Here is an 18529-nt window from a genome sequence, read left to right as displayed (position 1 = left end):
TTCTGCTTTCCCAGCTTGGACTTTGATTCTAGTTTGGCAGATTTTTCTGTTTGTCCTGGACAGAAAAAAAAAAGGTTTCCCATCATACCTCTTCAGAATAAAAAACACCTAGCATGGGATTGTTATTCAGTTTAGGAATAGAATAGAAATTTTTATTAGGAAAATGGCTTTGCTCTGTAACCAATAGAAACATTATAATCTGGCTCATTTGGCAACCTTTATGATGGCAAGTATGCGCAAATCTAATGTAACAAGGGACTTTCCTGTCTCAGGCTATTAAATTTCTGATGTAGAATATGCCTTGTCCAAAATGAATGGATGGCATGATGCTGGGACAGAAAGATGCTTGGGCAGAAAGATTGCATCATTTGGCCAAGCAAAACGTCAAACCATGTCACGCTGACCTATGGGTATGTGGTTGTCTGTGCCCCATGTGGGTGGCACTGAAGCGGCCAGAGGATGTCTGTGTCTGCCCTGAAATAAGAAGAGCTGGTCCCAGGAGGAGATGTCACCCTGGCCCAGACCAGCAGCACCCAGCTGCACCCCACAAGTGAGGCAGTGCTGCCGTGAGGCAGCAGCGGGCCGCGGGCAGCCATCCTGCTCCCAGCGGCGCCTCGCTAACCCCCTGCAGAAAATGGCAATGGTATCCTGAGGGTTTGCAGGGTTCCTTTGCTGGATGTCACCACGAGCAGGGGTGAGTAATGGTGCTGGCTACTAACAACAGGGGGTAATGTGAAGTGCTGGAGCTGGCGCCAGTGGCTTCCAGCGCCTCGTGTGCTGCCAGCCACTCTGAGGCAGCCTGGGCACTGCTCAGACCATACTCGGGGAGCCCATGCTGAGCGCCAAATAAGAGCATGTCGGTATTACTTATTTTCTGCTGTCAGTTTATTAATTCCAAATACTATTTCAACTTCTTATTGCCGACAGATAGTCTGTGAGCAAGTCCTTGTTTTGAAAAGTGCAGTTGTTATTCCCAAGTCCTGACCATAAGGTATGTGCTGCTTGGTGGAATTTGTTTGTAAACTCTCCCTTGCAACCCTTAACTGCTTATTGTGAAGAAACTATCACCTAGGGCTATGTAATCATGGTTTCTTCTCTCTGACTAGAGTACACAAAACTTTTTGTTTAGAAAGAAGAGACAAATTATGAAGAATAAATGACTGGCTATGAACTTCTGGTACACTTCATTAAAAGTCTAAGTAATGAGACTGAAACCCACAGAGCTTTTTTGGATTCATGTCTTCGTGGCAGTTGTGACTGCTTGAATACTTGGGAAACAATAGGTAATAAAACTGCACAAATATGATTCCATAAGGAAATTTGATTCACAGTATAAACCAACACTCTTGGTCTCGTCTGAGAAGTGCCATAGTTGGACAAATCTCTTTTTCATCACATATCTTGTAATAGTCAGTGTTCACATATGTAAATGCCAAACCGGGTGAGCTATGTGTTCTTTCAACATCTGGTCCTGCTTTGAGAAGTTTCTCTGGTTCAAAAAGTGTACCCAAACAGAAGAAATGTCACACAAAAGTGCCTTATAGGAGATGCACTGCAGTAATGCCAAGGTGAGAACCAAACTACAGCAGGTCAATGCAACATTTGGGCAGTAAGAGGCTGAGAGGAAAGCACCAGAAACCGCCAAGCTTCCCATCAGGCCACACCTGCAGTTCTTTAGACGTTGATGCTCCTTTTCTAGTCAACCAAAGCAGGCACAATGAAAACTTCACAGTGTGCATGGAATAGTGAACAAGCAACTTGATAAATAAACAAGCAGAAAGAAAACTGGCTAAAATTAAACCTTAATACAATAGGAAGCTAGTGCAGGCTGCTTCTTTGGAAGTGAGCCCTCGGGTCGCCTGCCTGCGACAGTGAATTATACACGTTTATCCTCCGCACTCTAAAAAAAGAACGGGACAACGGAGCACTCCCGTGCTTTATGCCCGCAACGTGGGCATGACAGCCCAGCCATAAACCGCTGTAAATTTGCTCGGTGTTCCGGAGCTGCCCCGGCGCGGCCAGCCGCCCCTTGCAGCCCCCTCCCGCGGCCTCTGCGACCCTCGCCCTCCTAATTTGTGAGTCTGATGCCCTGCACGCCGTGCATACACTGTGCGAAGAGAGCCCCCCGCGGCCCGCCGGCCGCCCCTCCGCCTAGGTGAATAAATTATGCCGATGAGGGCGGGGATGCGGGGCGGCGGCTCCGCGGCTGACAGCGGGGCAGCGCGGGCTGCCTGCCGCCTGCGGGCTTCCCCGCCTGGCGCGGCGCGGCTGCTGGGCGCCGGCAGGCAGGTGGAGCGGGAGCAACAAGTCCTCCGGCGGCGGCGGCGGCAGCGGGGAGGGGAGGAAGAGGCGGAGGGGGGGCGCTTCCCGCCCCGCGCCTGAAAACCTCTCTGACAAGTGGCAAAGCGCTCGCAGAGCACGCTGCTCCCTCCGAAGGGCGGCTGGAAGCAGCGGGGGCACGCCTCGCACCCAGCCCCGCTGCCGGCTTGTGGCTCGTCGCCCCCGCCTCCCGCTGCCGCCTCTGCCGCGGGGTGGGTCGCGACCCGCTGCCGGCGGTGCGGTGCGGGCTGCGGAGCGCCGCCGCTTCGCCTTCAAAGTGTGCGAGCCGGCTGCGGGCTTTGCTTCTACTTACCGCGGGTTTTTTATCTTTTTTTTTTTGGTCTTTTAAATAATTGTTTTGCCGTTTTGTTAATTTAATTTCTCCTACTTCGTTGCTGTTATTTTTGTTATCGTTGTTTGTAAACTAATTGCCTCCATGGGGGGCGGAGGAAAGGAAATCAAAGCTGCCGCAGCTGAAGGGTGTGCGAGCACGCTGGGGAAGAGCCGAGGAGCCGCAGGACGGGATGGCAACGGGAAGCCCGGCCTCGGGAAGCCCGGCTGCGGCGGGGACCGCTGCCCGCGGCGGGCCGGGCCGGTCGGCTCGGCGCTGGCCGCGCTCCTCTCGGCGCTGGCCGCGGCCTCCTGCGTCTACCTGGGGGTGCGGACCAGCGACCTCCAGGCCAGGGTCGCGGCCATCGAAGGCGCCCGAGGGGACTTCTCTGCCGCCGCCCCGCTCCCGCCGCTGCCCGGCTTTTCCTTGGAGCAGCTGAACGCTATGATGCAGGAGAAAGTGGAGCGACTTCTCGCCCAGGTGTGCGGGACGGGGTTGGCCGCTGCCGTGCGGTGTGCGTGTGGGGGGCATGAGGGATGCTCGGGGCGGGAGGCGGCCGAGGCCATGAGGACGGTGGCCGGGGCGAGCTGCTCGGGTGGGAGGTGGAGGGGGAAGCGGGGAAAGTGAGCCAGCAACCCCAGGGGACGGCGGGGCCGGGGGAGGAGCGGGCCGGGGGCGCCCCGGGCTGCTGGGGCGGCGGGATGGGGATGGCGGGGGAGCCCTGCGTGCGCCGGCGCTGAGGCGATTTTCTCGTCTCCAACTTGCCGCCGTCCCTGCGCCTCTCCACCGCGCGTGCCGAGCGGGCAGAAAGAGCGGGCTCACTTGCGGCGGCCGTGGGAGAGACCCCCGGTGCCGGGCTTGGCGTTGTTGGTGTGGGGGTGGTGAGGGCACTGAGACACCTTAGGCCGAGTCCGAGCCAAGAAGCCGCCGCTGGTTGCGCAGCCTCTGGCATAGCGGTAAATTCCAGCGAGCGGCCGCGGTTGGGAGCGCTGCCTGTGGCGGGAGAGCTCGCTCGCCAAGTGCCCGCCCTCACGTTGCTTCTCTCGCCCCCAGAAATCCTACGAGCACTTGGCAAAAATACGAGTAGCGAGAGAAGCGGCTCCAGAGTGCAACTGCCCACCAGGTAACAGACGCAGCTTGGAAATCTCCTCTCGGAGCCTTGTAACTCTGGGCTGTTTGGTACCCCATGTTTTTGAAATACACCTAATTCAGGTCCAGGGATGCCTTCAATCAACAGCTGTTCCTGGGTGGGAAAGATGTAAAGCCCAGAGTGATTGGTTTTTGCTGTGGCCCTAGATGGGAATTAATGCTAATAAAAACCTCTCATTAGGCTGGATGTTGCCAAACAAGAACACTTATGAAGACGTTAATGATCTACTCTCGCGGATGAAATATATTCTGTCTTAAATGAGGTAGTACTGAATCAAGGCACTGTGTACCCAGCTTGGGAAGTTGGGAGCAAAGGCCCCTAGCAAAAATGTTGAACAATTTATAACATGGATTGAAATAGGTGGAGAGTCTGTTGCAAGTTAGCAGTAATATATACATGAACCTTTTACAGTGTTGTTTTTCTGTAGTCTTGGCGGAAAGCAGTTTCCCTAGGAAGAAATTGCAGGTTTTTCCTACTGAAGGTTCAAAACTGTGTGTGTTTGTGCAGGGATATCACTTGACTTTGGAAATGGGTCCTTCTAATACTGCTAGTATTAGATGTCTAGTACATTCATGCTGCAATGTTTCTGTGGTCTTTGTGCTCCTTTGTGATAGTCTGATAACTGTCAATGTTGTTCTAGCTTTATAAACTTCTTCTAACATATGCCCAAGTTCATCTAGCATCTTAGAAATTAAGAAAATAATGCCAGTGTTTCACAGGGGGATATAGGAATTCCAGCATCCTCTGTGATGAGACACACTAGATGCAGAGGATGCTTTGGCTGTCCTCTCACTCTGTATGAAAAACCGTCTCCTTTACAGGTGGAATATCGACTGTCAGCAGGACTTAAGCTGATTATGCTTGCCAGCAGGATGTGAGATAGTACTTGTATATAAGGAAGGAGCTTTCGTTGTTTAGGATACAATTCCTGCCAAACTCATCGGTCTGAAGGGACTGCCGAATCTCAGTTTTAAAGCTGCCTACAGTGGTTGCTACTCTATTTTTGTGATGGTACAGCTGAGAACAGAGTACTTACTTGCTGGTGTTGGAGTTGCCACAGCTATCATGGGAAGGACAATATATGTGACTAGGACTGTTTTAAAGAGTGCATAGAATTACTCAACTCCCAGTTAGTTTTGATAAGGGACACTGGTTTCCTACTGTGTTATATATATGTGTATATTTTTCCTTTAAGGCTAACATAAGCAAACTGATCTTATTTTTTCTGTCACTTAACTGCATTGAATTACAGGATGCAAGTTTGTGCGCAGAAAAGAGAGTTACTCATCATGTTTTTTTGCAGTGATGCGTTCTGTGAGCCGGAAATTATGTTTAATTTGATGCTAAGCTCTTTCCCTCTTTCTTCTTCCTTGTTTAAATCCATCTGTTATCATATTTTCACTTACTGTTTCCCTACTAAAGGTCAATATCTACTTTTTCATGGTTGGTGTTACTTGCTGCTTTACTTCTTCACTACCACTAGAGCTCCACATTATACCAATTTTTATCTGACCTTTTTTCTTAAGTATGTGTTTTCAAATAGATAATGAGCAACAGAATATTTCTCACATGCATTGTAAAAATCCTTGCTACATGAGAGTCAAAGCGATTTGGGGCACATATTAGAGGGAGCAAGCTTTATAAGACCAGGAAAACTTACATGAATCATTACAAAGTGAAAAAAAAAAAAGTTGCAGAGAGGAGGGATTAGAAATGTGATATGGAGCTTTTCACCTCTTGGTAGCTGTTTCAATTTGGAAGCAAGTTTTGTAGTGACTGAAAGATGTTGCCATGTGGTAGCCTCATTTTGCAGTTGATGCTCTCATGCTTGTTGCCAGTGGACAGGTGTCTACCTCAAAATGGAATCATCTTGGGAGCCTTGTCTGAGAGAGCAGGGGCTGAGTGGCACCACCACCTGAGGACAGTGCCTTCCCAACTGCAGGCATTAGGCAGAGCAGGAGGGGATAGAGGAAGTAAATTGTTGCTTCTTCATTTGGTTCCCTCTGTTAGAACTCCTTTTTGACTACACAGGATGGCTTTTGTTTTAATCCTTAATGTTGCTGTTAGAAACATTTATGTTCAAAAAGGTATTTGGTTTAATAGGAAAAGTATCATGGTACATCAGTGGTTTTTCTGTTGCCTGCTATTTGCAAAGCCAAAGAGTACATTGCTTTTTCCCCACATGGTTCCCTTTTGCTTCTGTATTCTGCTCAACTTCTTAATTTCTTTCCTGTGTTTCTGTAATGATAAAATAGATGTCTGTTAGAGATGACTTTGGAAGGCTTGATGGTACAGAGGTGCTTTTTGAAATATCTCTGTGCTGTGAGAAAAGGTCACTACTGGATGGCCACCAGGACAGTTTCCCTCATCCTTCTCTTAAAAGAGGAATAAAGATTATTTAAAAGTAGGTTACATTGTTCTCTGCCAAACGAAGAGAAGGAAGTTCAGTCTGCAGACAGGAGGGTGAGAATGTGGCCTCTGATTCAGGATTAAAGTTATGCAACTGGCATAGATGTGATTAGCTTGAGATTTTCATCCCCTTTTGCCTCTCTATGACTGGAACCTGCACATTCAAAGGTTAGTGGGTTTGAATGGCTCAGTTACCTATTGGAAGCCAGATTCACAAGCTCACAGCTTGCAGAGCAGTCTGTGTGTAGCTCCTTTTAATTCAATGGTAGCCTTGAATTTTATCTAGTGTGAAGAGTGATCGCATTTCTCTTTAAACACTTTATTTTCACTAAATGTGATTTTTCTTATTCTTTAGTTCTATTTTCTTATGAAAGAAATGTGATGTAGGGTGATGTTAGAGTTTTGGTTTTAACTCTGTGCGACTAAAACCAGATACCAAAGATTTTGTAAATATTTAAAAAATTACAGTAGTGGGCATTCTTTCTCTTCTTAAAGCAGAGTAATAAAGTTAGAAAAGTAAATTTGTGCTGACATTCCTCTTAAATTACCTCAGCTCTAATAAGAGTGCCAGTGTAAATCTTGTGCTTTTAGCTGGTGCTGCAGTCACTGCTGGTAGTTGGCCTTTTGCACATAGGACTGGGAGGCAAATTGAGTGGCTGAAATAATTTTAAGCATAATAAATTAATTTTCATTTGCCAGGTGTATTTTTTATTTTAAGTTGATGTTTTTATACTTTAAAAGATGAAGAGAAAATGTAGGTGTGTAGGTACTTATTTCATACTTCTAAATCTTCCTCTAAGTGGCTGTGGGAGCATAATCAGCTCTTATGAGGAACAGTCCAGCACCATGCTGGGTACTTCTTACTAAGTGCCAAGAATTACACAGTTGAGGGAAGAGTAACACATACAGAAAGCACAGGGATACTCCTCATTCAATAGAATTTAAAGATTTTTTTTTTGGTAGATTGTTTGATTTTCCTCATCCCAAAGTCATTCACGTGTGAATATACCTGTAGACTTCAACAAAAATGGACATATGCTGACATGTTTTAATGATCTGATCCTTTTTATATTGTAAGGGTCAAGTTCTGACACTTGCAGTTCTGTGCCATGATGTCTCATTGTGTAAGTGGTCCTCAGAACCTGCTCCTGGAGTCAGATAATGTTGACAGGAGTAGGAGTCAACTCAAGTAGTACAAAAGCTTCAGACTTTCTCAGCAGGAAGGCTGGCAGGTGATTATGTATGTCCTTTTTGACCAGGGACCAGTTTTAGGAAGCAATTATATTTTTTTCCCATCTTCTATTTTTAGGAAGACCTTTATAGTGAATTTATTCCTTAAAGGAACACATTTCTTTAGTTCTGCATTGACAAAGAATAAGTTACATAAGATAGGTCTTTAAGTGTATAGCTATACAACACACTGTGTATGAATGTTCACTGTAACTTGCATATAAAGTTGTGGGATTTTGACATTTGTTTTGGGTTTTTTTTTCTTCCCCAGAACATTTTGATTTGTTTCTGTTTTTGTTTGATTCTGTTTTTCTTCAGTGCCACAAGTAATATTTCTTTGTTTGTTCTTTCTCTAGTATATTTCCCATCAGGAAATGTACCTTTTTCTTCCTCTTGTGACTTCACAGGGCTTTCATAGACTCTTTCCCTTTCTGCAGTTTCAAACCCTTTCCACAGATACTGTGACCATTCTTTCTGAGCCACCTATTTTGTGCTGTTTTTGTAAGCATGCCATCTTGATTCTCTGTTCCAGTCCTAGAGAGCTTTATGGTTCGGCATTTGAAGTACCTCCAGTTTCACTATGCAATTTGCTGCCATCAGGTTTGTTTCAGTGCAGTTGCATGTGTATAAACCTGTTCGTTCAGGATGAAATGCCATGAGCCAAGGGTGTTTTTTTGAGGGAATATAGAATACCAATTGGTCTTTTTCTTGGTTACTGGAGTTCCAGTGCAAAAACTGTGTTCTACAGCTACAGTTCTTCAGTGGGATGATGAATCTGCTATATGTATTTTGATAGTAGCATGGATAGCAAAAATCAGTGTATTTGCTTAGAGTCCCAGTGCTATTTTTGTTGTCTTAAGCATCTGATGTTTGTTTTGACATGCAATGTAAGTACAATTTAGGTGCTCTTTCTTATTTCCACAAGGACTGTTCCCTGGAGCATTTCAATTAGTGAGGCTGAAAGAATGGAGGAGAAAGCAATTTTCAGGATTAAAAGAATCACGAAATAGGTATCAGCAGGGTATTACTCTTTTAATTTTTTTTTTTTCTTATGCTTACAGTGAAGCAGTCCTGGAAAGAATGAAGAGGTAAAGAAGAGAGGTGCTGACTTACATGTTTACCAGTAGCGAGACCTAAGAGAAAATGCAGATATATATAAAAAATATCCAAAGTGATTTTTTCCTGTTACTGAAAATTGCAGAGTGTGAGATCTTAACCTAGCTCCCAGCACTACTTACTTCTGCCATCTCAGTATCATCTATTTGCTGAATGCAGTGCTCAGCTCTAATTTTGTAATTTTTCTGACAGGTCTCTGAGTCCCCCTTTCATACCTTCAGTGGTTTGATATTTTTCATTTCCGTTCCTAGATCAAGATGCTTATTGATGTGCAGCAGCATGTTACCTTCTGGGTAGTCTGTCTTCTTTGGATGACTGCTTAAAGATACTGTTTCCTCCCCACAAAATAGCTAAATATATATTTTATTGGCTAAGGGGTGACCTTTTAATTCCTTTCCCTCTGGGCAAGGAAGTAGGGTGTGCAGCATGATGAATGAAACACGGTGTGGCTCAGAACTGATTGACAGTGGACTGCACCAGATTTCTCTCCTTTGTAATATTATTGATCTGAGCAGTGCTGTAGCAAAGGTTGATTTGACTGAAGAAGTGTTATTAACAAAAGGTTTTTCTATGACTTGAGTTGAATAAATTCAGACTTGTGCAGTTATGTCAAACAAGGCATATTAGAAGGAAGGCTTGTTTATCTGCGCTAACTGTTCTTATAATATATGAAGATAATATATGAAGATGGTATTATATATATGTTCTTATTCTTCCTTGTTTGTGGTGCTGGTCCATCTCAAACTGCTGAAGTGTCAAAGCACTTCAAGTACTGCGAGTGTTGCAGTGGGAGAAGTGGCTGTTAAGCCCATTTCTGGAATAATGCTTGGAGTGTCTGTGGTGGTTGGGTTTTGGTTTTTCTTTTTCTTCTTGTCTTTCTTAAATTGGGAAATATATGCATCTGTTTCCTTAAAGGGTCTCTAAAGCTTACATAACTGAGTTCTGTTTAGCTATACTTACCCCTCTCCCTTTCCTCAAAGGTTAGTGAGTTCTTGGAAATGTACTGCTGGAACAGTACCTGCCTTACAGCACTCATCTTCTTTCTCACACTCTTCTAAATTTACTGGCTGCAGCTTACCTGCCTGTTTTGTCTATACTTAGCACAGGGAAAAAACAGCTAAATCTGAAAACAGCATGACTGACAGAAGCTGTTTTTATAGGGCCTTTTAGGTTACCAAATAGAATCATACAACTAATATGTTCAAGTTACCAGCCTGGTGAAATCATCCACCACGCTTTAATGCACGCAGACCTTGAGTCATGTTGCTAACTGCAGTCTCTACAGGGAAGGATGGTCGACACAGGTCACCTTTCCCCTTCATCATTTCAGTTGATTTCCTAAGTCAGCCACAAAAAAGGAAGTCTCTCTGCTTACTTAAAACTACAAATAAGAAGTAAGAAGGCATAGAATAACACAGGCTGAGAGAAACACTTCTGTCTCAATACAGCTAAAGCTGCAGCTTGCAGCTGGAAGATACACACACGCCAGTAAACACGATGCTGAAGGCTTGTTGTTTGGAAACTGGTGGACTCTCATGTTTTTACAGGTTAGACTTACAGTAGAACAGGGCCTGCTTAAATTCGTCTGCTTGGGACTTTTAATGAGATTAAGTTAAGCAGAACCAGCTGTTTGTAAGAGCTTAATCAAAATAAATGTCAGGACAAATTTTCAGAACAGTGTGTCCAACTTGAAAGTGCAACTTTTTTTTATACCTTTCATGTAAATACTGCCTTTTTTTGCCCCTGTAGATTTGAGCAACTTTAGAAGTTCTGGTCAGGTTGATACTCCAGGAGATCATCTGATGCATGCTGCTGGCTTCTGAAGGAAATGTATTTAGGCCATCATTGTCAAGTGTTCCTTCCAGGTGGTTCACAGCTCAAGTGTTTAGTCATTCATGGCTCAACCAGTTTTTTGATCTGCCTTTATTTTGTAAATAAGAGCTGCAGCCTCATGTAAATAGTCTCCTTAGCTAAAAATAAGTGCTGCTCTGTGACCATATAGTGCAAGGAATTGCTAGTGCATGGGTGTGCCTTATGTAAAATGGTCTACTATTGAAATATTTCCATAGATAACCTAGTTTTTAGCAAACTGACTACAGTTTCCTCATTTGTGAAGCAAACCACTTGTTCCATCTGTTGTGTTGATGAAGAAAACCTGATTATTGTGCTCTCCTTAAAACGACTATCAAAATATGTTAGAAGACAGTCTTGTCTGTGATGTACACTGCAAAACTTACTGTGTCTGCTCCTCCCTTGTTCTTTTTTATAGCAGGGTTGAAGTTGTACTAAAATTGTTTCTTGTTTATCTGTGCAGATTATGTTTATAGAAGGAGGCATTTACATGTAGTTGTGAGTTTTGCATGCATGTCTGCATGTAACTGTTTCTTCTTCTAGAAAGCTGTTTCTTCTTGTTGGGAAAGCTTTGAAACAGATGATGATGATGCCTTTTAAACTCTTTGAAGAATTGTGAAATTACTACACAGCTATCTAAATTTTTTTGCTAGACAGAAATATATGTTCTTATAATTACCAAAGATAGCAAGACAGCCATTTGTAAGGCAAAGAAACAATAAATGGAATGAAGAAAGAGTGTAATAACAGAGGTGATAAAACTGGGATATTACTTTCTATTTTAGAATCTTTGGAAATTAGTGCAATTATTTCAGTGACTTCTGCTTAGACATGCTCAACCAAGAAGCAATGCAGATTTTAAGCAATATTATTTTACTCTGCACTGTCTTAAAATTTGTCGGGCAGTTGACAAATATGAAAAAAGTATAGATTTTATTTCGTAAGGTCATGGATGAAGTGTCTTAAATTCAATTTAGGTTAGTTAGCCATTAGAATTATTTTAGTTTGATTATGCATGAATATAATATTGTAATTCTTGTATTGGGTATGTATATTAGTAGACTTTGAATGATTTGTGTATTTTTTAGGTGCTTAGGAATTAAAATTGGGGTTTTGGGAATATGACTTGCAAATTTTTTTCATAGATGTTTACCTTTGCTGATGTATTTTGGTTGGGATTACAGAGGAGAGTGGATCACAGATTAAGAGGTTCTTGGGGAGGCTGTAAAGAAGACTGTCTATGAAATAATGATGGACTTCTAACGAGTCTCTCTTGTAGCTTCCCCTTCCCTTCCGTGGCTTTTCTACAAGCTCAGCTGAGGAAGTATTGAGGAGAATTGTGTCAAATGATCTTTCTCTTTGAACCTTGGTCCTCCTTTCAGTGCAGTACACAGCACTGTGTACTGGTGCATATATTTAGCAGTATGATGGTTTTGGTAGTTTGTCACACTCTGTCCTATCCTGGACACACAACGGGCTGCCTGCTAAGTCACGGTGCCACAGTGTACAGCACAGCTCACCTTAGCAAGGAAGACCTGCATAAAACCAGGTGGTTGATCCACTGCTTTTGCTGGCTGAAATAACAAGGCTTGTGCTGGGTACAGCTTCAGTCTCCTAATACTTGGGATGTGTTTCCTCTGATCAGCAAAGATTTGTGAGAGCCGAGTGTTTTCCTTGTCTCCTTTTTGTGTTTTTGTTTGTTTTGTTCTTAAACAAGAAGTTCATGAACTTGGCTCTTTCTGCCCTTTTAAACAGTTTTAGTACTCTTAGGAGTCAGGGGCTGTAAAGTAAAAGTTGTAAATATAATGGAAGAAAGACTGTAGACAGTAGGACTTAAAACTTTAGTTTTAAGACCTTAGCTGTTCTACCATTTGCAGTTTATGCCATCTTAAGAATACCCCCCACATTTATTTTCCTCCCACTGGAGTACTTTTAATATTCTTTCTCTGAATATAAGAGCACAGAAAAAAAATCATACAACAAGTATATGTTAAAGATTTAGGTTATGAATTAGGTTTCTTGGATAAGCGTAGTCTCTTTCTCAGCACACTGTGTTTAAGGTTATACTGGAAAACTGCTATTTAAAAGATCTATATAAAATTGAATGTGAGGAGGAGTGAGGCCTGTGTTTGAGGAGCACACAAGAACTTTTGAAAACAGGAAATTATATTGAAAATTGGAGGTCAGAATATCTTATCAGTAGTGTGGCTGCCATTGCAGCGGTGACAGATTTGTGTATCTGAAAGCATAACAGCATCCTGTAACTTGAAGGACACTAACTGAACACTCTAAAAAGATATTTATGGTTAAGGTCATAGCTGGCTACAAAGGTCTTGCTTGTGCTGGTAGCACTAGTTTTGTTGCTAGGAAATGATGTGGGGTTTATTATGTATCAGTGCCTCAGCTGGTTGATGGTAGGGTCCTCACAGAGGACTGCAGTGCTGAAAGTCAAGTGTATGCCTCTTAAGTTGAGGAGGTATTTCCTTCAGCTGGAACCTCCAATAATCTCTTAAGAATATGTGAACCAGCTGCTTGAAGGCACTTCTCTTCTTCCTCCCCACCCTGTGCTCTTAGTCTCTGAGTAAGCTCCTGTTCAGATTCCCTTGATCTCAGAGGAAGCCTTGATACCTGAGCATGTGGGTATGACCACAGGGGATTAAAAGGATAAACTCCATAGCCTGTGTATTAATATTTTCTTCTCCAATCAAAGAGCTTGCATCCAGATGATGCCCACTGGCATTGCTGTGACAAATACTGTTCAGTGTTGGCTGGAGAGTCTCTGTACTCTCAGCTCTTCTGGTACTTTTTATCAAATGCTTCTTCAGTGTTTTCAGTGCCACTGCTGATCTGCGGGTTACTGCTGGTAGAAGGGAAACACGTGTTGAGAGCTATCACTTCAGCTTGACATAGAGGTGATTAATGTACTATTTATTTCATCCCCTTCACCTTTCAGACAGGATAGCCTTTTCAGTAAAAATACTTTCTGGCTCCTAATTTGGTGGTTGTAGAGGAAATGAGCTCTGTGCACATAGGCTCAAGTGTAGACCAAAGTGGGGTCATTGTTAAGGTGATCTTTATGGCAGTGGTGAGCTTGAACTCAGCTGTTACTTTTTCTGTGTCCTGGTGGATGCTTGATAGTTGTTTGTGTCAGGTAATAATATGCTGCTCAGGAAATGGCTTTAGTAGGCACTTAAAAATGCAGTGCTATCACAGAAATGGATCATGATGTGTGCTGTAGCTATCTGTGTGTGTTTATGAAGACATCTCTGTTCAGTGAAGATCATCCTGAATACATTTCCCAAGTGGTTCCTGGGAGCAGACACAGTGAATACTGATGTATCAGAGAGAGACTGAAAAATGCAGTGATATGGCATCAGTTTCAAATGAACCAGTGCTTGGACAGCCATTGTCAATACTTACTTAGAGCTGGTGTCTTTGTAATGATGACAGCCATGTTTGTAGAAGGCTGAAAAGGTTTCTTTGTGTGAAGATGAAGTGTTTTTCCAATGCAGCAAGCATGTAAGTGCACTGTATTTCCTTAATGTAGGGGGACTAATCTTAAGAGAGCTTAGTATTTAAGTCTGACCATTGTGGATTTCACTTTAGGACAGCTCTGCGTAATTCCTTAGTTTGAATTCCATGCTCAGCCGTGTCCTGATGTGTGGTAGAAGGACTTTTTTTATCACATTTAATTAAGAGGCTGCACATAAGCCATTACAGTGGCCAGTTAAAAAGTGTGAGCCTTGAAAACTGAACCACCAACAATAATAGAGAAATAGAGCAAGACGACTGAAATCCTCACTTTTTTTTATCTCTTAAAAATGGTTTGCTGCTACAAGGTGGTATGTTGATGTATTTCAAACAATGACAGTCCACTTTAGGATAATAAGGTGAAATTAATCTGTTTTCAATGTGTAGTATAACAACTGGAACACTGGAAAAAAGCTCTCTCACAGTGAGTTTAAAGCAATGCACCTTAGAGGAAATAGTGTGCTTAGTGAATTAGAGCAGGGAAAACTAAGTAGCTGTTCTGTATTGTGACTATATTCCTGTACAGGACTGTTAGGATGGGGTAGAAGTCTTCATATTTGAGAGTTCTTGCATCTGTAAAATACGATGAATGTAAATACATGAGCAAAAGTGTGCAAATGACAAAGTATTCATAATTTTGAATAAAGTTACTGTCTAGAGGAGCAGAATTTTGTCTCCAATACATCCCTTGCCTCTGCTTTCAAATTTTTGTAATCAGCTCTCTGCTCCGTTTTTATCTGTATGACAGGACATAATCATCTGGAGTCATCAAGTGAACATAGTTGTAAAAACAAACTTGTGACTATAGAAACCTTTTGAGAATTTTTTTTAGAGTATGTTTTTATTTTAAAACAGCCCATCCCTCCAGATTCTCTTTAATTGAACAGGTAGGCAGTGTCAGCTCAAATCACTTACACACAGAAGTAGCTGCTTCTGCTACCACAATTTCTGATACCCAAGCAGCATTTTGCTTTTATCTGAAGGTTGGTGAAAAGAGGGTTTTAACTAAAACTCTGACTGACAATAATCGGACCTGATATGGACATGTACATGACAATAATCAGACCTGATATGGACATTGCTTCAGGTACATGAATAATCCCAAACATTTTAACTGAAATCAGCAGTTACTCTGGAATCTGAGAGCAAAGTGAGGCCTCAGTGTGTGTGGGGTTTTTTTTTTTTTTTGGTTTTTTTTTTTTGTTTTTTTGTTTTGTTTTGGTTTTTTTTGTCTTTGGGAATGCCTGTTTTTGTATGCAGCCATTGCCATCTACTTTAGGTTTGATATATAGTTCTTTTCCATGATACAAATACTATTTTTTATTCATTTGCCATTCAGTTTATTGTTTAGTCTTTTCAGTCTCTGAGCAAGAACATTATGTCTGTATCTATTTCTAGGAATACTGAACTAGTTTTGTAATACTGTAAGAATTCTGGCTGCACTCGGAGATAATCTGAATAGTAAAAATTACTAAACTTACTTATCTTCATGGAGAAATTACGTCTTCTCACATCTTAATTCATAGTTCACAGACCAAGGAGTGTTATTCTGAGGATTGTTTATTGCTTGAAGTGATTAGATAAAACCACTAAAAATTGTACAGAAGTGTTCAGAACTTCACTGCTGAGAGATAGGAAAGGAAGACCACTATATTTTATATATCATTTTAGTTTCCTTACCAACATGACTGAAGTCTGCATTGCTTGTGTGTTTCTACTCAAACAGATTTTCATACTTAGATGAGAAGTGATTCCCTCTGTTCAAGGCAGTCTGTTCTTCTAACTCAGTGAGCTAGATCTCCCATTCTCCACTTTGGTGATGCTGTGCGTGAAAAGTCATTATTTGCTTAATGCGAATGTTCCCTTTTTTTAAGCTGAACAATCTAAGTGACATCAGCAGATCCTTGTAAAGCTTACCCTTGAGACTTTTCACTATTCTGTCTGGAGGACACTCAGTTTGATGTCCTGTTGAGGTGCCCCAAGCTGCACACAGTCCCCGAGGTGGGGCTGCAGCAGTGCAGTATTGAGTGAGGCAGTTGGTAGCGAGGTGCCTGGTTTGTTTCTAGAGATAATGGAGAAGAATTAAGGACTGACACAGTCCTAAGAGAAAAAATAGCGAAAAAATCTTATCATGCTTTTTCTGGTTATCTAGAGGTTATCTCAGTGCATACTGCTCACTCAGCCTGAGATACCCTGACAGCAGGGTATGTTGAAGTGTAATCTGCTAAAAGGGCTCCTCAAAACTGAGCAAATGTAAGTCCTGTCAAGAAGGAATAAAAAGGGACATGTCTGTGGGGTGTCATGTTTGAAGCATATCTAAGATGTGTACTCCTCTAAGATGTCCAGATGTAGTGCCTTAAGGGACAGATCACCTGGGACTTAAACAGTGGCCCAAGGTGGGTAAGGTCCCTTATTCATGGGGTGTCTCCTAGATGATGCATAGAGTCAAGTAGTCATGGCATATTCTCAGCTTCTGGGAAGCGGTGAGAAGGGAGAGTGCATAGCCTGGATGTTGTCCTGACAGAGGGTGCTGACAGGCTGCCTGGTGCTGACAAGGGATTTACAGGAAGACCAAGGCTAGTGGGAACTAGCAGTAAGGTATTCTTTAAGCAAGGCACTGATTTTAACTCCAATTCTGCATCACTCTTTTCTGGTCTGGCAGCAGGATACAGGGGCAGAAGCATTAAAATAGTGCATGTGTTTCCTCTGTGGTGAGAGCAGTGTCCCTTGAAAGCCAGGAGCTATCACACTCTGTGTTACCTCTGTTGAAACATGTTAGATTGTCAAGACCTGTGGTCTGTAGTAGAAGTTAATGTTGAGGTCCTAAAGGCACACAGATGGACACGAATAATTTCAAAAACTGTTAATCAGCGCTCCTTGCTTGATCATGTCGCTGTGAGTGCTTTCTCTCTTTAATTTCCTGCTTTGTGTAGAGAAGGAAGGACAGCAGCTAGGGCCTGAGCTCTGATGCCTCCTATGGACTGCTCTTTCGCGACCAGCAAAATTTAATTATACTCCTAGTTTTTTCTTTCCCAGATGTAGTTTATGTGTTTGTCCACATATTGACATGAGTAATTTTCCTAAAAATGCTGCAAAATACAACTAACTACTGATGTACTGCCAGCAGCAGCAGTTCATGTTAATTTGTGTTCATTAAATGTGCTTCATATTCTGTGTTTGTCTTGTAAAATGTGGGACTTGACAGAAACAGAGGGGTGGGTATGATACTATTATGTTGCTGTTAATAATGCTTTGAGATGAACTGTAATTCAGTTACAAATAATAGCGCTTGGATAGGGACTAATGCAGCCAAAATTTTTCTGACCCTTTCTGAAAATTCCTGCAGGTTCTAAAGAACCCTTATCTTTCAAATGAAGGCAGCTATCCACTCAAATAGGCATCTCCAGCAATATGGCTTGAGGGCCAAGGAAGGCAGGGAAAAAGGTTGCTTGGGCACCTGAAAAAGATGGCACAGAGGGATGCTCACACCTCTGTATTGCACTCTGTTCAGACACACTAATCTTTTTGTTAGTCTAAATCCTATGAAACTGCTGAGTAAAAGTGGCTCAAGGAGAACTTTGGTGACATGAAGCCATCAGTTTGAAGTCTGCAAGGAATCTGTAGTGACCTGTGAGGAGAAGTTCATGGAGCCCCTTTTATGAATGATGAATTTTCAAAATATTTCCAGCCTTAGCTGTTTCAGTCTCCCGTTCTCTCAGTGTGTACTACAAAGCAGTCACAATTCAGGATTTGGAAAGATTAGGACAAATTAAATTTTAGTTACATGCCAAGTTTCTTTTTCCTTTTGTCTTGTGTCGGGGGAGCTATAACAAATAGCAGCTACCAGCTGTAAAGACCCAGATATTCCACCCAGCAAAGCTACAAGTGCTATAGCAAAGCTAGAGGTTTTTTCCACCTGTTGAGGCCGTGCAGATTATACGAGAGCAGCAGCAGTGCTTGTGTCCACACCAAGTGGGGTTTCAGAGCTGCTTCATGGTGGGAGCATACACTCTCCATAGGCACTAGGAAGAGGGCATTTACTTGTTGCTACTTGACTTTCAGCTGCTTTGTTGAGAGAATGGCTGCTCTTTGGTGAAGTGAGATAGGGTTCTTAATAAAACAACAATTTCATGAAGAATGATGTTGTATAAATGTGTACCTTCTAAATAACTGGCCCCCATTTTCTTTCTGAAATGCAACCAGAAGGAAAACTAGAACCAGTAGTTCCAAATTTCAGATGTTTCTGTTTTGGTAAAATACAATTTTTAAAAAAATTCTGCTGTCAAATGATTGAACTGAATAAAATTACATATTTTTTTCCACAGAGAAAGTTAATGACATACTCTTTGATTAGCACAGAAGGGATATAAATTAATTTTCCTAAACATGCTGCAAAATACAACTACTGCTGAACTGACCAGCAGCAGGCAGCTCATATTTATTTGCATTCATTATATATGCTGCATTTTACCTTTCAGTTAATTTTCAATTGTGTACAAAATAGGATCTTATGACATTGGTCTTTCCAGAGTTTAAAAATGCTTCTTGGTTTAACTACGGGGAGAAATAATGGATTACTTATTCTTCTGTCA

The 18529-nt window shown here is 42.4% G+C and overlaps 1 protein-coding gene across 1 annotated transcript in view; it reads left to right on the top strand.

The window, feature by feature from the left end:
• The first annotated feature begins 2755 nt into the window (after positions 1-2755).
• COL25A1 (collagen type XXV alpha 1 chain) overlaps positions 2756-18529 on the top strand; it is a 295372-nt gene continuing 279598 nt past the window's right edge. The window contains exons 1-2 of the mRNA XM_041479910.1: positions 2756-3130; positions 3704-3773. Coding sequence (XP_041335844.1) covers positions 2756-3130; positions 3704-3773 — 445 coding nt within the window. The remainder of the gene's footprint in view (positions 3131-3703; positions 3774-18529) is intronic.

This window comes from Pyrgilauda ruficollis, unplaced genomic scaffold, assembly GCF_017590135.1.
Source record: "Pyrgilauda ruficollis isolate IOZ18807 unplaced genomic scaffold, ASM1759013v1 scaffold5, whole genome shotgun sequence".
Taxonomy (NCBI): Eukaryota; Metazoa; Chordata; class Aves; order Passeriformes; family Passeridae; genus Pyrgilauda; species Pyrgilauda ruficollis.
The sequence above is the reverse complement of the archived record's forward strand: the minus strand, read 5'-3'. Positions and strand labels throughout refer to the sequence as shown.